Source organism: Mytilus californianus, unplaced genomic scaffold (genome assembly GCF_021869535.1).
Source record: "Mytilus californianus isolate M0D057914Y unplaced genomic scaffold, xbMytCali1.0.p SCAF_3, whole genome shotgun sequence".
Taxonomy (NCBI): domain Eukaryota; kingdom Metazoa; phylum Mollusca; class Bivalvia; order Mytilida; family Mytilidae; genus Mytilus; species Mytilus californianus.
In genome coordinates, this window is record NW_026262679.1 from 41,143,102 (window position 1) to 41,169,651 (window position 26,550).

General features: G+C 32.7%; 1 protein-coding gene across 4 annotated transcripts in view; it reads right to left on the reverse strand.

Annotated features, from left to right (window-relative positions):
* LOC127734586 (uncharacterized) overlaps positions 1-26,550 on the reverse strand; it is a 77,557-nt gene that overhangs the window by 36,773 nt on the left and 14,234 nt on the right. For all 4 annotated transcript variants that reach the window (XM_052244540.1, XM_052244537.1, XM_052244539.1 and 1 more), the window contains one exon: positions 20,322-20,666. In XM_052244540.1, coding sequence (XP_052100500.1) covers positions 20,322-20,666 — 345 coding nt within the window. The remainder of the gene's footprint in view (positions 1-20,321; positions 20,667-26,550) is intronic.

The window sequence follows — 26,550 nt, forward strand, 5'->3', positions numbered from 1 at the left end:
AAACATTTATTCAGTGGTGCGAGTTTGTAGTATTTTTTTTTCGAGTGGTTCGAGTTCTGTCTCTGTGTGACACGCGTGCTCCGAAAAGGAGGAATTTACTAAGAGAAGAAGAAAACAATCTTTTCTTCGAGTTTGTTATATTTCTTTTTTTTTTTAGTGGTGCGAGTTTGATAAAGTGATGTAAGTTGTAATAATTAGTGAGAGTGTTTGAGTGGTGCGAGTTGGCGGTGGGCCGAGTTGTCGGGCGGTACGCGTCGACTGAGCATGCGCGAAAGCGTATAGGACACGGATCGATAACGGTCTCCCAATCTGGATATTTTCTCAAAAAATTGGCGTTTTCTGTGGAAAAAAGATTGTTTCAAAGACAAATTTAGGAAGTACAAAACACTACATTTATACGTCATATCACAAATATTTCCGACTTTGTATGGTTTCAGAGGAGTTGCGGCTCAATGAAATCGGTCTCTTCCTTTAGTAGTATAGATGTTCTTTTGCTAACCTTTTGGTTAGTCCACTGGTTGACAGTAAAATATGAAAACAACACTTTATAATTGCATGCGCCCGAAGCAGATGGTCTATAAAATTTACTTTAACACCGCCACATGATAATTGGCATATCCCAAGCGAGGAATCTCGTCAGAACTTATCTTTTGTCATATCTTTATGTTTATGGCCATTTTGAGTCATTTGTTATTGACAACAAATCTTTAAAAATCTCTGTTAAATAGTTTTTTTTTTGGCGATTTGGAGCTGGATATATTGTGTATAATGGAAGACCGTATGTTTACTTCTATAGATGTCTTTTGGTTTTTTAGTTGTTGTGTTTCTGTCTTATCAACTTATATCCCAACAATGCATATTAAGGTAGATAGGGTGTCTTCCTCCATCTTGGATTTTGAAATACCAGAAAATAATCGGTCTAGACCTTTAATAAAATGTGCAAATTTTGAGAGTAGTGGGTAATTCATGTGTAAGAATTTACATTTTAATATAGAAAATGACATGTTTAATTATATTTATGGTTGTATTTTACAAAAAAACAGAATACTTTTGTTTGATTCAATTTTTTCCAACTTTGCCACATAAGGGGAGGCAACTCAAATGTAAGGGCAGATAATTCAAATATTGTTACTTTTACAATAGATTGTGTTAGGGATTTATCTATTTTATTATGTAGCAAGAAAACGGGCCCGGTGACCCCATTTTTTCTTTTTCTTATCTGAAAGTATAATATTAGAGCTATCTTCTCATATTTTATCTCAAAATTCTATGGTGCAGTTTTCGTTTTATAGCAGAAAATTGCGTTTTCCATGCATAATCTATACAAAATCTGTCAATTTTGCACAACCTGTAGCGTGAAAATAAGCCCCGTGACCCATTCTTTTTATTATTTTTTCCAAAAAAGCATGATATAAACTACATTTTGGCAAATTATTAAAAAATTCTATGGATTATAATTTAGACACCCCATCTACCTTAACTTAATTTACCATTGTTAAATTTTCTGATTTCACTCATACTTCGACCCACTTAATTATGAAAAAAATTATATTCATTTCGAACAGTTTGTTTTGTCGAGCTGCAACCAACCATTAATCTCGTTGGTATGGACGGGTTAACTTTTTACTTAAGAACAACAGATCATTTTGTTTACTTCCGTTTGTTCAAAAGTTAGGATAAATTCTTCATAATAAGTCAACAGAAGTGTTATACAATTATTGGTTACTCTTATCTTTCGTTACCTATATCTATTGAACCACACTTATACAAAATGTTGAAATTTCTCTTTATTCTAACGTCTTGTTGTATACCTCTTGGATTATTTGTGAATGCTATCCCACAAAGTCAAGGATGTTATAAGAATGGAAAATATTACCAAGAAGGATCAAATTTTCAGCCCAGACCATGTGAACACTGTAGCTGTAACCAAGGAAATGTTAGTTGTACCGTAGCTGATTGTTTGGTGACGCTTTGCGTTGATCCAATTAATGACCCAAACAAGTGCTGTCCTATTTGTCCGAACGGTAAGTTTATACCTAAGGTGTGTCAACGTACATATGTTAGTGTAGTGCCTTGGCAGTTCAAACAAATCTATTAACGTAAAAAATAGCATGGCAAGTAAGATAACTTTTAATTTAATTGAATGAATGAATGAAAATACAAAATTAGTTCCTGAAGTTTCAATAAATGTTCCCGTATAATATATAATAAAGATGCGAACGGATTGTTTTCTTACTTCAAGACTTTTCTTTGTAATGTCCGAGACAAACTGACAACGCCATGTCAAAAAACACAAAACGACCAATAGACAAACTTCATTCTGCAAAACACAACATGATCAACACGACCCCCACCATAAACCAGGAGCGATTGATGTGCTCCGGAAGGTAAACAGATCCTGCTCCACATGTGGCACCGACCGCGATGCTCATGCAAGTACAAACTTAGTGATAGGTTGATAAAAAACAGATTTTAATGCGGTTCAATACAGTAACATTGAGGGATTTCAGTTGGTTTAATTTACTTAATTTTCAATATATGACCAGTGCTTTGTAAAAAAATAGAAAAATACTTTTCATATAAATAGTTTTGTCAACAAATTCTTAAGGATTCTTTAAACAATTAAGTTGTTGACTGATGTGTATCTTTAATTCCAGGACGTAATTGTTTGGCACGAGATAGAATTATACCAGCCGGTAGAAAAGTTTACCTGAATCAGCATACAGTCTGCCAGTGTCCGGACAGAATAACTCTCGACATGACAGTATTGGTGGCAACGTGTTATCAAACTGTCGACAGTCTTCCTATTCACAAGGTTGTTGGAAAATAAGAATAAAAACTGAAGTTATAGGTCTTGGTAAATTTGTTTTATCAATAATTCTCACGACAGCTAATGGTTGCATATTGTATAACTGCTTTATTTGGTCATATTTAGTGGCAGTGTCATGTTGCCGCTCATGGCCTATTTTAGATTAGAACAATACATATTCATCTTTGTTGAGATTTTTTTTAAAGAATTCTAGCTTTTCTGTTTTACTTCGATCAGTGGAATAGCAAAGTGCACGTAAAAATAAGTTTATTAAAAATCAGTTCAGATACTAAGTAAGCACTGTACTCTTATATCGGTATGACGGACAACAAAACGTGGGTACAGCTAAAACAATAATATATTATACCGTATAAAACAAACGTAGATCAAAGAGGGCCTGCTTCTTCTGAATTTAAATCACTAATAGGATCAGAATTCCAAAGTACACAAAACTTGCTTGAACTAGAATATAAACAACTCTATATAAATCAAACTGTTCCTACTTCCTTTGCTGTTTCATAATCTGAAGGTTTATTGGTATTCTATTTCCCTTTTTTTATTTATACATTTTCTAAAAAGCTCAAAATGCTGTGATAAGTTATAGGGGATATACAATTATCATAATCATAGCATTTAGACAAGATGCATATTTTCATCAAAGTGTTGACAAAACTCGAAATCGAATGTTCAACTCCAATTGGTGCAAGAAACCGTCTTAAACTAGCATTAAGCACTGTGAATTTTAGATGGAGGACAGCAATAACAACGTTTTTGTTTTCTTTTTTTTTTTGTCAATAAAGTGGTTGTAAGGATTTTGTATAATGAATTAATGACCATATATCTTCTTTTCTATCAAAGAATATTCTGATTGAAATAGCCTATAAAAATGAAAACAACACTTTATAAATTTCATGCGTCCGAAGCGCTTTTCTAGATTAACTGCATCAGGAACGCACAAAGCCGAATGTTTGAAAGCCGAGGATTTATAAGAATCGATACAGCTGAAGAGCTATATGACCACAAAGGATCTGAAGATAATTACAAATCCATCTAGATGTAAGTCAACTTTGCCAGAGGTAGTTGAAACCGTAGTTTCTTAATAATTTATAAATTTATAAACGGACAATTTAAGAACGATTTGTTGTAAATCATTTCAGTATCGAAGCGCTGACTACTGAGCTGATGATACCATTGGGACTGATAGCCCACCAGCAGCGGTATCGACCCAGTGCTGTAAAAAAAATTTAAAACACTTTGCGTCCGAATCACTTTTCTTTATTTACCTTCATCAGGAACGCTCAAACTTAACTATAACTATAATACTTTTAAACAAACTCTTTTCATTAAAATTTGACATTAGACAAAACAAAACATAGATATGATTAAAATGCTGAATGTACTGATTTATGGAAAACGGATAATTGGTGTCAATAAAATTAAGTTTTAGACAATTGTCTAAATCTCTGACATTTTACATCTAGGTAATCGTATTTATAAACAGTTTCTTCTGGTGAACATAGAAGTGATAGCATATATATATGTACACTTTGTGTATAAACTGTTTGAAACATGACACTATATAATTCAGACTTCCTACTTGGTTGACGTATAGATAAAGCATTGCTGTTAGAATCATGACACTATATAGTGAAGCCTATACTTGGTTGACGTAAATGTACACTTTGTGTGCACGGTTGTGCTTCTAGAAATGACATTGCAGTTTGAAACATGTCACTATACAGTGAAGATTCTACACTTGTATACCTTGTGTGCACGGTTTTGAAGGTAAACTTGATATTGTTGTTTGAATCATGATTATACAGTGAAGACAGAATCGTGACACTATATATGTAAGACTTCCTACTTGGTTGACATATAGACTTGGCATTGCTGTTAGAATCATGACACAAATAGTGAAGTCTCCGTACTTGGTTGACGTATATAGATATAGGAAGATGTGGTATGAGTGCCAATGAGACAACTCTCCATCCAAGTTACAATTTATAAAAGTAAACCATCATAGGTCAAGGTACGGCCTTCAACACGGAGCATTGGCTCACACCGAACAGCAAGCTATAAAGGGCCCCAAAAAATTACTAGTGTAAAACCATTCAAACAGAAAAACCAACGGTCTAATGTATATAAAAACGAGAATCGAGAAACACGTATGAACTACATAAACAGACGACAACTACTGTAATCAGATTCCTGACTTAGGACAGGTGCAAACATTTGCAGCGGGATTAAACGTTTTAATGGTACCAAACCTTCTCTATAAAATATCAATTGGAAGGTTTAACTCAATCAAAAAACGTAAATTAACACACAATGAACGAATAAATTTGACCTGTGACACCTGAATGCAAATACACAGTTAATAAAAAATTACAAGGGATAAATAATTAAAGTCAAAAGTAAATAATCAGGTATAAACAAAAGTTAAAGTATGATATCACTGAAAAATGTCAAACAATTTTTAGAAAATCATCACTTTTGAAGAAACCTGCGTCATATTATACACAGGTAAATGAAAATAATTTTGTTGTTAAGTATACTTCTTCTTCTGTGTGTATAAAATCTTCCGTTTAGGAATACCAAGAAATTTCTTTAATATCAATAAAACTAATCTAACACTTGGTACATATGGGGTGAATATCAACAATAAAACTATACAATTAGTGCTAGATAAAACAGCATCTAAGGAAAAATGAAATAATGTTGATGTTATATGTACACTTTGTGTGCACGGTTGTGACATAGACTTGACATTGTTGTTAGAATCATGACACTATAGAGTGAAAACTTTATACTTGGTTGACGTAAATGTGCACTTTGCGTGAACGGTTGTGCATATAGACTTGACATTGTTGTTAGAATCATGACAATATATAGTGAAGACTCTATACTTGGTTTACAAAAAATGTACACTTTGTGTGCACATGTGTATATATAAAATCTGATTGCACGTTTCAATTTCATAATTCATTCGTATTTTGACAAATATTCAGAAGATTTGTCTTGTAATTGTTATGAGTAAGGACCGAGAATATAATCATTTTTACAATTAAAAATGTGTAGCATTTTTCCTCACTATTTTCCCCATTATACGGGTTTCTGTATTTCAAAAACACCGTTGGGAAATTTGCTTAGTTATTTCAAATTTCTAATAAACTTATCGCACTTTAACCCGCAATGAACTCTTTATCAAACATTAGCTAATTCAGCCAATTTGTAGATTACAATTAATATTTATATCCGATGAAACTGTTTAATGGAACACAAAGATAATATCAAGAGAACTTTACTGTGGATCACGTTCAACTGATAAGACTTTACGAACTCCAAAAATACATAGACGAAAATCGAAACCTATCGAAAACATGATGAACTTCCTATTACTCAGTGTTCATATTCTTCCACTTGTTGATTGTGTCGATCCTTAACCGTCCATATCCGTATTGTCTGGATGCAGTAAGGATGGTAAATTGTACAAAGAAGGCGAATCTTTCCAGCCCACACCGTGCGAGCATTGCTTCTGTAATGGAGGCAAAGTATTATGTGCGATTACAGACTGTTTCATGCCAATGTGCGTGGACGCTGTTCGGGATCCCACATAATGTTGCTCTGTTTGTCCAAATGGTAAGTTATAAACATCATATTACATCTGCATATGCATTTCTTTCCTTTTACAATATACCCATCACCTTAGCCTTTATTCGAATCTGTATCGAAAATTTTCTCACGGAGTAAAAAAGAGGCTGGAGATACCAAGAGGACATTCAAATCTCACAAGTCAAAGAAAAACTGACAACGTCATGGCAAAAACGAAAAACGACAAAAAGACGGACAAATCCATGAAGCACGACATAGAAAATTAAAGATTGAGTAGCACAAACCCCACCAAAAACCGGGGTGAACTCATGTGTTCCTGTAGGGTAAGCAGTTCTTGCGCCAGATGTGCACCCGTCGTGTTACTCGTGCAAGTACAAATCCGGGAGATCTGTTTTAACTATCTGGGAATCTGATCAAAAGAAAAAAAAAGAGTTTTAATTTTTTGTTCCAGCTTTCCTTTAATGCAAAAGACATGAACTTCTACCAAACCGGTTTAAACATTAGGGCTAAATAACATTTTTATATTTAGATACTTGTAGAAATGTGGGGGAAAAAACCTTTAATATTCAAACTTCATTTTGTTCTATCATTTTGCTATATTGACATTTGCCTTTCGAATTTTAACCATAAGAATACTTAAATCAGTAAAAAAGTGATTATTGAAGTCATATATACAACAGTTTTAAGATAATAATTAGGTTATAGGGGATGATTACTTGAGGAATGAGATACTTTAGCTCCAATGTAATGAAAATTACTTGATAGAAATTTATTTGAACACTTTTAAAGTAATTTTTACATTTTGGAAAGAGTAATATTGATATTGACTATATAATGGGTTTACGCAGCATCAACTATTTTGTTAGCGTACTTGATCGTTACCCTTGGCTAACGAAGATGCACTTCTGTACAAATAACGTGTCCTTTTATTCATTTCACTGTTTTTACTTTTTATCAAAGCACGTATGGGACTTATTTAACGAATTTACACAATAGGATTGCAGAACTGTAGTTATACATACGTCTTATTTACTTATTGCTCAGCTACTGCAATGAAAATTTAAGAACAACAAGATTATGTGCGTATTATGTCAATAAATAAAGCACATTACTATTTATTTAGATAAATGCTATATTTCATTAGACCGAGCTTTTTTTATAAAATCACAGATGTTAATGGCATGCATGCTTTTTGAATAAAAACAGTTATGTTCCCTTAGTGCGTTATTCGACTGGTTTTATTGATTTTCCGTGCTCTTTTGGTTAAAATTGTAAGGACTACACAATCACAAATGAATGATATTGTTTCTTGAATTGATTACTATTTCACAGTAGATTTCTCTAGCAAAGCCGAACCAGCTAAGTTGTTGAATTAACTCTTGAATAGTGCACAACTCTTTAGAGGTGAATATTTTGAATTTTTGCATTTCTCAACTGATAATGTTCAGAATGCAAAAGAAACACTGAACGTTTATCGTTCTTTCTTTCCTTTTTTATTTTTTGTCCCTTTCAGGCAAATTTTAGGAAAGAATCAAGAAGCAAAAAACTCATCTAGAAATTATTAATGTCAAACTTGTTAAGAATTCCAGAATAGATAAACATGATTCTAATGAACGCCATGACATTGACATTTTGTCTTATTTTCGTACCTTGCCAACAAAACAAGGAGGGAAAAAATCTTTTTTATAGAGGATTTCTCAAAGAAAAGTTACACAAAACGAACAATTATTTGCCTTCAGTAAGTTCCATGGAGGAGCTCGCATGTGACATTTCCAGTCAGTGGGCTTCAATAACTCTGGACAAGTTACTCTTTCTGACGGTGAAAAACGGTTTAATATTAGAATTGTCATAGTTCCAGTTTTTAAAGAATTCCAAGAGACAATTGTATCCAAAGAAGATACAAAGGCATATTTCTATTTAAGGAGAGGTAGATACTTTGTTAAAAAGTTGTGCTTTATAGCCAGTACTGAAAGGGATAGAAAATCAAGGATATTATAGCTCAATATTCATCGTATCAAAACGACGGAGAACAAGTCTAAATTTAAAACCAGAAAATCGTCCCTCTACACTTCAAAGAGAAAATTCTATGGTCTATTCTATAATAGTTTTCACAAGCATTACAGACAGTTCCTCGGCTTCAGCGTTTTAGGGGGAAATTATTTTAAAAAAACAGAGCTCTGCCGTTTGGACTCTGATCAGTTCCAAGAACATTTATGAAAGTAATGAAATTAGAAGGTGCGTTTCCAAGAAAACAAATATTTTATATGTTCATGTATCTAAACAACTTGATGTCAAAGTTATGCTGACAAAACAATTATTACACACAAGAATCATTAACATTACGTGTGAAAAAATCATGTTTGATCCAAGCTCAAACTATAAAGTATTTATGAGCAGTTATTCACTGAAAAAAAAATATAACAAAAATTAAATGTATAAATTGAAGATATATTCAAAAAGGGGAAGTCCAAAAAAACTGGCAAAATTAAACTTTATCAATCAACGGAACGAGTGAAAAACAATTGTCTTATTCCTGACTTGGTACAGTACAGGGATTTTTCGAAGAAAGATGGCATTGTTTTTCCGTCAGATTAGAGTTTCAAAAATAAAAAACCAGATGATTTACATAACTATACGTTCATCAAAAGAAGAGGCACATTCAAAGTTGAGACCACTTTGTCTGAATACATGCATATAAATAAAGGCAACAGTAGTATATCGCTGTTCGAAATTCATAAATCGATTGAGAAAAAAACAAATCCGGGTTACAAACTAAAACTGGGGGAAACACATCAAATAAAAGAGGAGTACTACGACACAACAGAAACACAACATTAAAATGTAACACACACAGAAACGAACTATAATATAACAATGGCCATTTTCCTGACTTGGTACAGGACATTTAAGAAAAAAATGGTGGGTTGAACCTGGTTTTGTGGCTAGCCAAACCTCGCATTTTTATGGCAATATTAAATATAACACTAAAATTACACTTGTACATGACATGAATACAGTACAACATTACGGACAGAGAATTACGCAAATAAACAATACAATATAGTACATTTGGACAACGAAACAACAGAAACATTAACGTGAACAAACAACAAACGACAATGCAACACACACAGAAACAAAATATACGATAACAATTGCCATTTTCCTGACTTGGTACAGGACATTTTTAAGAAAAAAATGGTGGGTTGAACCTGGTTTTGTGGCTAGCCAAACCTCCCGCTTTATGGCAATGTTAAATATAACATTAAAATGAAACATAACATGACAGGACTACAATACAAATAAATTGGAGAACATATAGGACAGAGAAACATACGAATAATAGCTAACAAAAGCTTCCAGGTTTAAAATTTAATACGTAAGACCTGCGTTTTGTCCACACAAGACAAACCAGTGACGCTCAGATAAAAAAAGTACGAAAGCCAAAACAAGTACAAAGTTGAAGAGCACTGAGGACCAAAAGTTCCAAAAGGTTGTGCCAAATACGGCAAAGGTTATATGTCTGGGATAAGAAAATCCTTAGTATTTAGAATAATTCATACTTTTGAAAACAGTAAATTTATAAAAATGACTATATAATAGATATACATGATAACACCGAAGTGGTGACTAACTACAGAATAAAAACGGATACATAAAACAACATAAACCAGCACATAAAAATTCACAGCCGAGTAAGCCAAAGAGATCAACGCTAAAAAAAGGTGACGTCACATTTGAATTTCTGAAATTTCCCCAAAATAGGATAGAATTAGGATAGAATTCAAGATGTATCTGGTTATATGGGCCCGGCTGCATATGAGACCACTTCAGGTTTACCTCCAACCTTGGTGGTAACCAGCACAACATGGTTTAAATCACAAAATATCATTGTGCCAGCCACTTCAAAAACATCTGGTGTGGTTGTTAAACCAGAAACAATCTTCAAATGACTAATGACAGATGTCGGTTTGGGGAGCACATATAAAGGTTTCCAGATAGCAGAAGTTTGGCTAGTACAAATATCAAATACAACAAGTGGTTCAAACTGAAAGCTTTGCAATTAGCACTTCAAACCTTTATATCGCAAATAATATGCAAGATTGTTTTAGTGAGAACAGACTATGAAACAATTGTCAGATTTCAAGCAATTCACATTTAAGGTAAAAAGAATGTCACAACAGATGCTCTGTACAGGGGGAAGGTTTCAATGCGGTTAACAGAATGGTCTAAGATATGAAAATAGCAAAATTGTTATTTCATCAGTTGGTCCTCTTTTCGTCGAATGTGACCTACCGAATAAGACTTATCACAGGGTTTGTTCTTTGTTGTGCAACACGACGGGTGCCACATGTTTAGCAGGATCTGCTTACCCTTCTGGAGCCCATGATATAGCCCCCGGCATACTAAATTTGCCTGACAGGGACAAAGGAAGAACAATAAACGTTCAGTGTTTCTTTAGCATCCCGAACATTTTCCGCTGAGAATGCAAAGCTTCAAAATATTTATCACCAAACAGTTGTCAACTATTGAAGGGTAAATTCGACAACCTGCCTGGTTTGGTTTTGTTACTGAAATATTCCGTGTAATAAATATTTTGTCTTCAGGTCATAACAGAATTAACAATCATATTTAAAGCCATGTCTTCCTTAGATTCAAACATGCAACCAAAACTGGACATGCTTCTACTCTATCTTCTTCAGATTCCACTTCATCGATAAAGGTAGCTCTTTTCAACAAAGTTGTAGCTAGGGAATAAGAAATCTTTTAACGGTCTGCAAAGTTTTTTGTCTTACTGTCCATATCTCAAGCGCACTGGTCTTTTCTTCGGTCTACTAAACATAACTTGCTTTCTACATGAATTTCTTAAAATGGTAAATTCAATTGCGTTGCCTTGTCTTGATCACAATGATTTAGACGTGAAAATAAATATGAAGTTCGTTCTTCATCTTTTCCCGCCTCATCTGAACAATAAATGTTTAACTTGTCTGCCAATTAATGTAGACATTTATTCCACTGAATTGGATCAGTTGATCCTGGTGCACCTTCACTTTAAAGACAAAACTCATGACTTGGTTGGCTATGAGTTTCATTGTTGTTGTCATCCAAATTTATTAAAACAATCAGACTTATTTTAGTATCTTGTGATCTTACAGAGATCTGATCACCAGTGGGTACAAACTTACTGCAATGAGCTTTTGGCCTTGAAAAAGAATGACTATTGGAATTTATATAATTCGAGAAGCATGAAACTATCTATGTGAGAAACTATTGAGTTTTGCTCCAACTGAATCTCACTAATGCCCTGTGGTAACAACTAATTAAGTTGAATTGGAACTTGTTCAGCAATGAATACAACTGTTTCGTACTGCGCAACGGGTGTATCATTCTGCGTGTCCTCTGCACAGTGTTTCCTTTGAATTTTGTTTGCCGACAAAGTCGAAGTATCTGTTAGATGCTAATGCACTCAGCATTTTTACGACGTATTCTTTTTCATGCCTACCTCTTGTACAGAAAGTTTTGCGGCTAAGGAAAAATTAATTCGAACATTATCAAACATTATTTCCACCACGGAACATCTATCATCATCTCTATCCTGGCAAATGTCACATGGAAATCCTTTGTGAGATTTGATGCCAAGAACATTCATCGTGATTGCCTTTCACATTCATACATGCACTACATTTTTCTAAGAGTCAAATGTGTGTTCTTTTCTCAAACTTTCGTCCCGTGACGTCGCGAAACTCAAAGCTGTGTCTCTTTGTTTTTGCAATTTGTGTCCTTTATAAAGTAGACTTATATGAACTATTTAACCCAAAGCTGTGTCATTTGGCGTCAATCAACAGCGCACCATTGATCCCTTCATTTATCATTTTCTTCTTCCAAATACTGCACACATTCAACATGTTGAATATTCTGGCAAGTTGCGCATGATAAATACAGGTTTAAAATGGTTAAAAACGATTGCTGGTAAACTAGAGATGATTTCCTGTACGACTGGAGCTTCTTGTTCGTTTTTTTAAGTACTTATCCTTGTCTATAGCTACCAGATGATTTGTTATTTTGTAACACATGATAAGCATTGTTTCTTTACGCCTCATTTGAAAGCTTTCTATCCTAGTTCATTTATCATGTTTTTTACACTATTTCTATGCCGGCTTGTTACGTATCGTGTGGCTCGTCTTTTCACTTTTCGATTTTGTCTATGTTGTTTGTCTTTTGTCATGCATGTTTTGGAAGGTATATTTTGGTTTTTTTCTGCTTTCAAGGTATTTTTAAAACATGTTCCAGAGAGTATCGATGTTTGTTATTTTGTTAAGGGTTTCTTCTCTAATTTAGGTAGACAGCAAATTCATATATTTTATGCATTTTGCTTTTCTATATAGTTGGAGATTTCTCGATGTTTGGTTGTTTGTCATTGGATTGTTGTTCATTTCTGCATACTCAATATCATAGACTGAAATTCCCTGTATAACATCTGTTTTCATCATTCTACTTGGTCAGTTGGTAATAATAAGGTCCAGTGTGATTTTATTTCTGGTTGGCTCTTGGACTAATTGTATTAGTCCATTGTCATCAAGAATGTCTGGGATTTGGTAGTTATTCAGCATGTTGTGTTCCTTGGCGTACGTTTTTTTTTTACAAAGTCCATCGTGGTAGGTTGAAATCATACCCGATCAGTAATCACGCATTATTTAATGAAGCTCTATTTACATCTGTTTCAAATTCAGCGAGGCTCTCTTTGCCAAATGTTTTTTTTATTATAGTACGAGTGTATGAAGAGATCTTCCTTTCCTTTTTTGTTGGATCCTGCCAAATTTATTTCGGAGTTTGTGGCCAGTTATTGTTTAAGTACAGATAAACATGTGCACCTGGGGAGGTTTGAAGTAATGGCTTTACCTAGATAGTTTAGGATAGAAGGTTATTTAAAATTCATGTTCCAGAAAATATTGGGATTTAAAGATGATTTTTTTTAATTTTCCACTCACACTTTTTCGGTTACCATTTGTTTTTGCTGATATCTATTGTCACAATACTAACTATTTCAGTCAATGCAATACAATTACAATTATTATATGAGGCAACATCTCAATGCTGTTTACGCCTTGTGTAGCAAGAAAAAAAATGCACATCAAAATCCAGGACAGTTTTTACTTTTCTGAAACACAAAAAAAAACATCCATCTTTTATATATCTAAGTGCAGCCTTAAAACTTTTTTCATTTGCACAGGTTTGTCTGTCCTAAGAATAGATTTTGGTGTGTAATCACGGCCAATTTTATCAAAAGGCCTGATGAACCTTAAGTCATGTCCAACGCATGCCACTTTTAACATAACAACGACTAGACGTAACAGTTGAATTAAGAGCGTCTCGATCGGGAAAAAATATAAGATACTGCATTTTATGTAAAGCCCGACAAACGATGATCAATGTTAAGATTCATGACATGGCAAGACATGTGTTTCAATGACAAAGGCTATCAAATCTATGGTGGGATACTAAATGTAACGCACGTGTAAATTGAGTATTTCCCGTTTACTAATTGTGTGTCATAGTAGCCACTATATTAATATAAACATAGGTCTAGACAAATTTCAAGAAGAATATGTGTCCATATGACACCATGTCCCCTTACTCTCTGATGTCCATGTTAAGTTAACCATGAAATTGTGGTCTTAATCTTAACTCAGCATGAAATTTTAAAAATTCAAATCATAATCAACATATGTACTAAGTTTAAAATTGATGTGACTACAACCTTTAACCTGAGAATGTACTTATTTCCCACTATCACATTTCTATGTTCAGCAACCCATGTGATCAGAGTCAAACCCAAATAAGCATGTAATATAAAACGTTCACATCATAATGAACATATTTTCTAAGTTTAAAAGTTGATGTGACCACACCATCATGATAAAGTACTTTGAACTAATACTTTAACCTGATAAGGGACGGACTAATGGATAGACAAACAGACAGATGCATGCACAAATAAAAAAGATAAAAAGAACCGAGCCGATATTTTCACTATTGGCAATACTGCTAAGGAAAAACGTTATTTTCCATTATCAAATATATTTCTATAAACAAATTTATCTTGAAAGGAATTGCTCTTAACTTGTAAAAATGACAACTCATATAATAAAGTATGAAAAATTTTATGACATGAATGTATAATCAAATGGACATGATAAAAATATATCAAATATTTGACAGTATAGAAACCAAACATGTCACATTCATTCTACTGAAAAGTATGTAAGAAACATGAACAGACAAAACATACCTAGGAAAGGTGAAGTGTTGTAAGTACCAGTCCACCTAAAAATCATGAAAAAGGTGATTCATGGGTGAAAAGTCTACACATTTATAATTTTGATATATTGTCCTGAATTTAGAATTATGTTAAACACTACCAATAATTTCTACTTTTACCAATGGTCATTGAAGATATTAATTATATGATATGCACTATGAAAAGTCTGAAAGGGGAAATAACTAAAATAAACTGCAGTAAGTAAAGTGTATATATCAGGTCAATTTTCTCTCATGATCAGACAGTATGGGGTGAATAATTATTCATTTCATGCTGCACACCAATAAGTTAGTAAAATATCAAAATTAAAAATGTGTTCACTTTTCCCAGGTGAATCACAATTTTCATAAATAGCATGATTAAATATGGCATGCTACTTAATATAGAACTGGTAGCTTTTAAAGTATTGATTTTTTTTTCAAGAGTAAGATCTGAATTCAAAAGCCTTATCTATATGTAATTACAATCTACAAGTTGTGAGAAAGTAATACACTTTAAAAAGAACAATTTTTCAATATTGGCTGTTTTTCTGTGTAACTTACAGATGAAGCTAGAGGATCCAAATATCAATGTGACTACTTTGGTTGAAAATAAAATATAATAAAATAACAAATGGCTGTAGAAAATCTCCCAATCATCAACCCCGTAAATTTCAAAGCATGTCCCCTCATATTCTTAAAAATGATCAATTCTAGATCAATGATTGTTTCTCATAGCCATGGTTTCCATCTATTCAGAACCAAACCAGGATATTGTGTAAAGGGGTTTCTATATATCATTCCCGCCAAATAGTATAGAAGAAACATGAAAATGTGAAAAGTACATGGACTGCAAAGATGCCAAGTGATGACAGTAACTAAGACTGATGCCAAGGGATGGCAATAACTCACAAGAGGCCAGGGGAGCTCAAAGGTTTTCTTTAAAGTTTTGTCAAAAAGCTTTCCTTAGTGTTGACTTTAAAAGGGTACATACAGTAGACAAATTGTTTACAACAGACAGAAAAGTACATAACAACTGAAGGTAATATTCCAAAAGACACACCCTTTTAAAAGTTGAAAGAAAACATTATTACCTTCCTTATGTTTTGATGTAAATGTTACTATATTGTTCAATGTATAACAAAATGATTCTAACATTCTTTTATAATTCACACTGATGTCTGAACATTTACTCATATCCCTTATCATACTTTTTTTCAACATGATGATCCAACTAACTGAAATGAATGGTTTAATTACATATTGTCTTTCCCGGCAATTCAATTTCATCTTTTACTTTCAATACAAACATTACAAATCCTTATACACCTGTCTATATCAATTGTAAACATATGCACCTAAGAAACCAATAGTTACGTAAGTCTTAGCAAACCATTTTTTACCTGCTGGTTACAAAACAAAATTTTAACATTCAATCTCTTTTAATCTCATAAACTTCGAATTGACTCTTTCTATAAGAAATAAAGAGGGGTGGTTGAATGAAATTATTCCTATTAAATGTCACAGCAACTGTATTACAGGGAGGAACACCGGAAAGAAAAGTGAAATCACAATTGAGGCTATATGTATTTCAAATACAGCCCAGCATATCTTCAAGACATTTTAAAAAGAGTAACATGTCTGATTGCAACATTAATTTCATAACAAATCCAACTGCAGAAATTTTAGGCTTTATGAGAGTTTCCACATCACTTAATAGAAAGAAACAAGTTTATCTAAAAATCTCAGCTGTACTGATATAATAGAAATATCTGAATATCCTAATTTAACACTAATATATGGACAAGGCTAAATATATATATATATATATGCCCTTGCCATTTATATCCAGTAAAAAAACAAATAGAAAAATTGTGGACTTTAACGGAATAAAAAATCCTCTCTCTGATACTGTAAAGGTTTAATTTACATTTTAGTTTAAATTTTGCAATTTCTTTCACAAAACCAGTTCACAAGGTTATACGTTTGAATTCTTCTTTTCCTTGATTCTAATATTCCTTAGAGATCAAAATACGGTCAAGAATTTTTGTGATTTTATTTGCAAAAAAATATGCAAAAATAAACTCCTGGTAAATATTTTAACTTTGGCTTTAATTCAAGTATAATACCAAATTACAAACTGTGGTATTTTCAGACCATTATAAAACACTTTTTTGATATATTGAATATACACTGTCAAAAAATAAATAATAATATTCAGATCTATTTTTTTCCCAATTATATTGCAGAAATGTTTACAAGCTATATAGGAAATTTAGATGTAAAATTTAGAAGCACTATCTTAAATGTTCACAAAAGCACACACACTTTTCATTGTACATGAAACTAATAACTTGAACTATTCTCAAGATACAAAATGTTTGATGTCCTATGTCATTGATGTGGAAATAACTTTGTCATTACGAAATAGGAGACATATGGCTGATTGATTGATTGATTGGTCTATTGGTTGATTGATTGATTGAATTATGGTTAAAAATAGAAGGAAATTCAATAATGATTCTAAATACTCTAAATAAATAAAATCTGTACAGGTTTTGGACCCATCGTCTCCTTTTATTTATTTTCAAATAGTTTTTCTTTCTTATTTCAAGGATAAATTTGAACATGACTTTGGTATTCTAAGACATCAGTAGAATAATCATTTCTTGTTTTTGGAACTTTTTTTGTTATGTTGAATCTATAAATAAAAGACTGTCATTTGAACATTCAGTGCATAAACTACAAAAAGTCTGAAATGGTTCTTGTTCTTTTTTTAACCTGAAATTGTCAGGATTTTTTAAAATTTTTATGACCTTTCAGGACGTAACCAAAAACTCATGTCCTATAAACCAATGAAATTAATTTTACTAATGTATATTTAAGGACTTCGTCTAACGTAAAATTTGCTCTAATAAGGAATATCGTTCGTTTTTATGATTTTTTGTTAGTCAAATAAATAAAAGATATATATAAAATGCGTTATAAAATACATACTGAAAAATAAATATATAAAAATTATGCTTTACATATATAATACCCATTAAAGTTTGATCTTATTTCTTCCAGTTAAAAGTCAATGATGTATAAACAACATCATGTATGCCCTTATTGTGCAGTAACAAAGTAAAAAGACGAATATATTGATTGTCTTACTCTTTTATGTAGTTCTATTGCATATTCAAAATCTGATTCAGTAAAATTCCATTGTCATAAATAAGGCACTGGCTATCATAGCTATTCTACTTAATGTATTTATTGATTAATACACAAATTTTTAATATATAACGTTGCTGCACATGTACGTCACAAAAAAAACATCATCATGACTTTAGGATTTTACTTGAACACTTTGTGGTCTTCTCACAAACTGGCCATGACGACGAAATTAGTCGATGTTGCGGTTCTGTTACCATTATTTGTTCATGTACAACTAAATCCTCATTAAGTGAATCTTAAAATAGAAAATGAAAACAATATAATTTATTGCACACATTTTGATCAAATCTGAGTGGTCAGATTATTTTGTATTTTTACAAATTCAAAACTAAGATTCTAACTGTCTCGAAAAATACAAATTTGACTTTCATGCTTTTGAATCATAAAATCTGGCCTCATATCTTTTTGCATCTTTGACATTCAAACTATTTTTTTGTAATACCTATATAGATCAATCCAGAAAATGGATCAAACTATAGAATCCGGTTCATAAATTAAATTAAAAGACAAGATACTCATTTCACAGAAAAACGAGAAAAAATACATGTCATGAACATTTCAGTATACATGTAGCTAACAATCAGTTTCAGTCGTAAGATATTTTGTGAAAAGAGCCCCTGGTTGTACGACAAACATTGGAAACATTCCTTTGCACAATTGAAGAACACTTATTTTAGGTCAAAATATTCAACTATCATTTTGTCTTTTATCAGTTGTTGTTGGGTTTATTTTATTCTTTGGTAGTTGTGTTGCATCTTTCAGATTTGGAGGTTTAACCATTGATTGGCTAATTCGACATTTTCCCTAAAAAGCACTATCCAACATTATGTTTTTTCGATCATTGGATAACCAATATAATACGGAATTATTTTATGTTTGCTTTACCATTTGCCTTTAGACATGAAATAGGTATGTGTCCTTTGTTGACACCCGTAAGGTGACATATAAATAATCACTCTCGCGGTTTGGTTCTTTGGTTGATAGTTCTATCATTTGCATTCAACACATCTCCCTATTATTTTGACACACTTTAGTGTACATTATAATCATCTGTATCAAAATTGCATTTTAATTTCATGTAAAAATATATTAGGGAATGTCACTAAATTATACTATACTAACTACCCATCATGGTAAAATGTGGGAAAGCGTCTTAGTTTGGACACCAAGAATCGGTAAAGGCGCTATAAATGTTGGAGTTAAATTCGTTTTATTGGTTTTCGTTTTCAATTAATTATTTAATAAAATCTCAGTAAAATGCAATGACTAAGAAAATGTCAATTACCTTCTATCTTGTTCAACATTCTTCTTTGGTGGCGTTTTCTTCTACAGATCTTCACGACAAGCAATACCAAGAAGCCTAAAACAGTCCCAATTGCTATGATAACAGCAATCATTGTAACCTTTGATGGTCTACTATTTTCAGCAGACTTGTCTGGAAATGAAATAGAACAAGCTTTTTGAGAGTATTGCATATGGCAAGACATAGTCCCCTACCGGTAAAAATTCATTGTACTGGAACAAAATGCTTACTTGATCTGTATATTGTCATGGCGTAAACTATATAATAAATATCAAGACAATATCTTCAAGCATGACGAAAAAAGTGTGGAAAACTGATTATTTAAGTGAATTTTCTAAGTCTAAGGACCATTACTCTGCACAAAATCATCCGACCGGAACAAAATTCGACCTTGATCTGTAACTTGTCATGATAAAACTATATACCAATTATCAAATCAATATCTTCAAGCATGACGAAAAAAGTGAGGAAAACTGATTATTTGAGTGAATTTTTTAACTCCAAGGACCATAACTCTGCACAAAATCATCAGACCGGAACAAGATTCGCATTTGGTCTGTAAACTTGTCATGATAAAACAATACACCAAATATCAAATCAATATCTTTAAGCACAAAGAAAAAAGTGTGGAAAACTGATTTGCCGGACTGACGGATGGACAGACAGACAGACAGACAGACGGAGTGCAAACCTAAAGTCCCCTTCGACTTCGTCGTAGATTGTTGCATTTCTATTGTTATAGAAAAGACTGTAAACATAATAATGCATTTTTTATTATTATTTGTCCATTGTATAATCATAGACACATTTTTACCATCCTTACTTTTTAACAAATAAAAACACCCGTTATAAATAACTGAAAACTTTGCATTATTTTGCTATGTTTGCCATTTGAATGTTGCATTACTATCTAGACCGTTTTTTTAAACTAAAAACATAAAATGTTATATGCATGTATTTAGACCAAATCCAAGTTTCCATAAAATGATGTTTCATCAAATGTGTATCTCTTTTCAATCGTAAGAACGTTTGACTGAGATGTCCATTTTAGTATCAATGGAGTAAATAATAATTATTTACCATTATTGGTAAGTACAAGTACATGTACAAAAGTAAGATTCACTTCACACGTATCAAATCCAAAGTACAATTTGTACGTCTTATTAACATCTGTATCTGTCAGATTGTGTATGGTGAGAGTGAACACATCTGATCCTATCAGCTCGGTGAATTTATCTTCAAAGTCGCTGTCAACATGTAACCCGTCATACATCAAATCATATTCATGGTGACGTTCAGCGTTTAACTCACTCCTAGTCCAACGACGTCCTATAGCATGTGTTACTTCCGATACTGTTGCTGTTATGTTCACATCTTCTCCAAACAACAGAGTCGGCTTAATTTCTATGCTGCAGCATAACACACCTTCAATGGAAAGAAACATAGCCTTATTCTGCAATTTTTTTTTTACTATAGTACATTTCAATTTTTTATTCCATGGGCTGTCAAACTTTCATATTCTAATCATGACGAGTAAATTTGCAATAAATGTGCAGTAACAATAGGGCAATGGTGAAAATATAAGCAATTCTAATATGACGTGCTTCTTTCGCTTTGTAAACAACACCGTGATAAAGTTCTCGATATATCTATACTTAGCGCAGACTCAGAGATGTACATAATAATAACAATATACCTCCCACGTAAATCCACATGTATCGTAACCTATGTGCAAACGCAATGCCGATTTCGCAGTGTTAATAATTGCAATTGAAAAAAAATAATACGAAACCTTTATACTTATTCTGATGCATATCAAAAAGAAGAAATTTATTAGAGTTCGGGAAAAATGTACAAAATCAAAATTCAATTAAATTCCGCGAAATAATGCTTTTGGCGCGTTAAAGTCATTTCAAAACATGACGTCATACGAATGAACACGCTAAAGCTGAATGTTTTTCCGTTACGTGAACCCTCCAAATTTGGATAATATTGCATTAAAATGGAGTTTTGAGGTAGGTGTTGTTTTATTTTCTATGCTATTGCATTATTCGCACATTTACTGATTTCAGAACGTCAACATGGCGGCTCCTTAGTTTCGAAATGTAACTTTGGATTAAACGGTAGCTTACGAGAAAAAAATGTAAATTGAAAATGGCAAATGTTGGGGTTGAGATTTAAAAGAATTAAACACATTTTTCTAGCGGTTATTTAAGAAATAATTCATGCAAGCTATAGTTGTAATGGAAATTTTTAGCTTTATCTAACAGGGGGTAAAATAGAACAGCCATACACACGGCATACCCATCCTCGCTTAAAGTTTTTGAAATAAACTTATTTGTCCGAAATAATTCATGGAAGCCATAGATTTATTTCTTTAATAAAACATATCCCAATAAACTGCGCAGATTTAAATTTACCAGATTAACACATTTTTCACTTGATCTAATGTTTCCCGGTGAAAACTATTGACTCTAGATTAAAGAGATAACTGTATTGTATTCTAATGCAATTATTTTGTATCAATGGTTCTGATTGGATGACAGTAAGCGTAAAATTCTCTATCTCCTTGTCTGTAACTAAGGAAGCCGACATTTTGAATTCCGGAATCTATTGACATGTAATTTCTCCAATAATAAGCAAAAAAACTCACGTTTAGCACATAGAAATCTTCTTTTTAGCAATTTTATTACATTCTGAGGCGGTCAAGAAGCCGGAAAACGCCCGGTGTTTACGTTTGACGCCGGAAGCATACCTATGACGTCACCTAGTTTAGGGGCCAAAGAAGATAACATCATTTCGCGGAATTTTCTATAATGAACATTTTACACCGGCTCAAATAATGACTTAAATTGAATTATGTATTTATTTTGCATTAGAATAGAGATAACTGTATTGTATTTAAGGCTTTGCGGACGTCCATCGGTAGTTTTACTGTCGCAAATATTTTCCAGTTAGAAATATTTGTTAACAATGTTAACTCTAAATACAGTGTTCCCGGTCAAGACATTTTTTATCTCTCTAGTTTCAATGTTTCACAGTTAAGCCTTTTTCATTAAACTTTTCTCGAGTAAGACTTTTTTCTCTATATATTCAATTAGTCCAGCCCTGGCCTCAGTGACATATTTTCAATTTTTTTTTTCAGTGTTGTCACGGAGTCCAGCTCGCCCTCCATTACCTTCAATGGTGCAAGCTCCCGGGTAGATTACCCGGGGACGATTGGGACATGGCCATTGGTAGTTTTACTGTCGGAAAATTGAGTTTACCTGGCGACGCGTAGCGGAGACAGGTAGACGGATATTTGCGACAGTAAAACTACCAATGGCCATGAAAGTTTAATGAAAAAGGCTGTGAAACATTGAAACTAGAGAGATAAAAAATGTCTTGACCGGGAACACTGTATTTAGAGCACAAGGTGATTATACATAGCTGGATCCCAGTCTATGGAAATCTTGTTTACATCAGTAACGTTATATTACGGAACATGACGTTTCTACGCTATAACGTAGACGAAACGAATTTAATATATCGATAAAGATTGTCAACGTTTAAACTCGTTAAATCAACGATTTTGCACCTCATACTTTTTGTACGCGGACTTTACAGGCACTGAATGCTGCTGGTAAATTATGACACTTAAAATTATGTGTACCTTCTGTTGTTTAGTTGGGGTTTACTGATTTTTTTTTCCTTCCAAGGTACAACAAGTAGTTATAATGTTATACAGTAACAGAGGATTAACTTTCCACGTACATTGTTTTCTATCAATTTTCCATGACACTATACAATTATGGTTAACATTAAGCCAACTGAATCACACGATAATTATTTTTTATTTTTTATATAAAGCATGAAAATTCCGACCCCGATTTAAATGAATAGATGTTCTTTCTGTGAATACCAAGCAATAGTTAAAAAAAATTAATTGAAATTCTCTACCGAGAATAATTTTCAATAGTCACTTTTCTAATGGTATTATACACTTATTTGATTTGCCCAAGGGATATACGAATAGTTATTCATCCCATAAAAATTATTTTTACAATGATCAATGTTTCCAGATATCCATGTCACAGATGCAACATCACCGTGAATTTACGATATGATTCACTGAGGTGACTCCAGGAATTGCAAAATTGGCAAAAGTAGCTCGTCGTACATATGACGTGCTCTTAACCATATCAACAACATCTGATGATGTTATATTTTTATGCAAAGATCTTGCATATGCATAACAGACAGCCACGCCGTCTTTTCCATCACGTGCACAACGACCTACTTCTTGCCAATAACTCAAAATAGATTTTGGTGCACCCCAGTGAACCACATTACGAATGTCAGGTATATCGATACCCATACCGAAAGCAACGGTTGCTATTACACATCTGATTTTGCTATCAGTCTTTTTAAACTCCTCTAGAATATATTTCTTTCTATCCTCTGGAATTGCAGAGTGAAACATTTCCACCAAACGATAGTCACTACAAAACGATAGTCACCACAACCCCAACCCCACCCCCACCCACCCACCCAAGTTCATCATTGAACAGCAAAAAGATCTCTGCAACTGTTGGGATAGATCTAAAACATATGTCAGTTTATTTGGAAACGTAAACCATTTAAATATTTGATTGTAGTTGAAATCACCAGCTTTTAGTTGTCCTGATGATAATATTTACGCGATTTTTATTTTAACACAAAGTTTACATATTTAATAGGGAATGTTGAAGAAATTAACCAAGCGAGTTAACTGTATATGCGAATATAAACCATGACTCGCTTTTATTTATTATGGATCCCCTTTAAAAACAGACATATATCATTGACTAAACGGTACTAGAGACATATAAAACGTTCGAATATGGTTAAGATATAAGCTTCTTGTAAAATCCTCACTTTTAATCCAACCTCATTACGGCTTTAAGAAACACAAAAAAGGAATTTAAGACATTTACCTGCAGAAAATTAGTGTTTGTGGTGACACAGACATATCTCTCTCCAATGAACCTAATAACCACTTTAACTCTATTTCAAAATCACATGAAGATTTCTCCACTTGCAGGTGAATATTTGGTCTGAAATAATTCATTACAATTAAGTCGCCCTTTTTATGAACATTACAGATAATCCTTTCATAATGTTTCGCTCTAATTTTATGTTTTAAAATTTATTTCATGTTAATAAAAATTTGTTATTTGTGTTTCTGAACGATTTTCTTCTTCAATATGAAAAACTAAAAATAGGAATAACAGATTTCATTTAAAAATCGACACTACTTTTGGAAATTATTCAAAATCAAGGAATATATATCTCGTGCAAACCTCTGATTCCTGGTTTGGCTATACTTTAGGTCATTTTTTATTTGATTTGCTCTTCAACGTTTGTATAAGTGTTATGGTTTTCAAAATTTTTACCTCGAACTTCACTGAAGAGACATAAATTGTCGAAATGCGCATCTGCTGTAATAAAATTGGTACCGTTATGTTATTGTTACGAAACTAGTATTATCTATCTCTTGATTTAATCGTATAAATAAACTGAATCCGTATTGAATAATACTCTTTCTTTTAAAATCGGCCATTTAATAGTCTCATAAACAGCTGACTACTTCTATAGTCGAATTCTAAACGTATTCTTAATTTCCTGATTTTAAATATGCAATTTCTTTGTTTGAATACTACGTATATACCTGTCTGGAATAGCTGCTATAACATTACAATCTTCCTTAATATAAAGATACTTTTCTATATCTGATTTGACCTTTGTTGTTACTTTTGCCGTAAGTGACAAATTTTAATAAACGACATTTGCCATTTGCAACAGGACATCCCGAATAAAACAACAAACTCGGGCGATATTCCCATTGTTATTAATCAGAATGTAATTTTAACAAAATAAAATGTATGATGTGTTATGTAGAAAATAGAGACATTTGATTCAAAACAGATATTTTTACCATGTCAGTTTAAGAAAAATCTATTCCGAAATGCTTGAGATATCAAATTTACAGATAACAATAATATGTTAAACTTCGTCGAATTATAGTTCTCGAGATTCAATTTCAATATTATCTTGATTGCCATGAATTTTGTATTTTAATTAATCTATAATATACATATATATGCGTACCATTCCGACACACAAATATATTTATTCCAAGCTAGTGAATGTATGGATTTCATTCCAGTTCATATACAATATATTTTGGAACTGACGCCTAACGTCTTACATTTTTTTAACTGCAGTTTTTACCCATCGACATTGATAAACGCGCACCGCAGAGAGGACTCCAAAATGAGTTGTTACGTAAAGTATTGTTACATTAACGTTCCCTCAAGGAAACTGGATAACAGGATGCTTTATACCGTCAACTATACAATAACTATTAAAACGTTTATTTGTCTACCGTTTGTATGTACACTAGAAATGAAGTGCATATATTGTAATTCCCCATTTAAGGAATGAAAAGATAGGCGTGGATATTTGAGACATTCGCTTACAGCAAAACTTTACAAAGGTAGGAAAGTAACCGTTCTCCAGGCTATCAACACTTGTCTACAGACATCTTTGTATCACAGCAATGAACTATTTATCAGCACAGATTGCTTTAATTCTCTTGGGAACTTTTATTCTTTTATCGCGGCAAGAACTAGTTTTTGTGAAAAGGAGTCTAGTGATGGTTACATATCAAACAAAAGACGGCGCACCACTCCCATCAACACTCCAAGGTCGATTAAGAAGTTAAAGCAGACATGCAAGTTTCAATTGATATCTTCCGTAGTAGAAAAAAATGCCTCCAAATCATTGATGTTCATTCCCTCACCAATTCTCGCATTGTCCTTTAGTATGGGGATACTATTTCATTTTAATCCTGTCAAAGGCAACTTTTTTATCATCTATTGCCAGGCCAGATTATTCATTTTCATACCCCCCCGAATATCAAATGATCGTCCCATTTCTGAATTGTATCAACCGTTTGAATAATATCAATTCATTATATGTAAATTATTTTAATAGACCATTGAAAGTTAAAGGCGAGGATATAGCAATTATGATAATACAATTTGTAAAATTTGACTACTACTAAGTATAATAACAAAAAAGTAATAAAAATGAAAATTATTAGTCTTTTAATAAATGTCTTTATTACTGTTGTCCTGGTGAATGAACTATTTGTCAACGGACATAATGATAACATCAATTTGTCTTTTTAAAGGATACCGTTAAACAGGGAAATACTATAAACAGCCATTTACACACTGCTGTAAGTTTTTTAAGCGGAATTGTGGAAAAGGTGGCAGCGTACTTG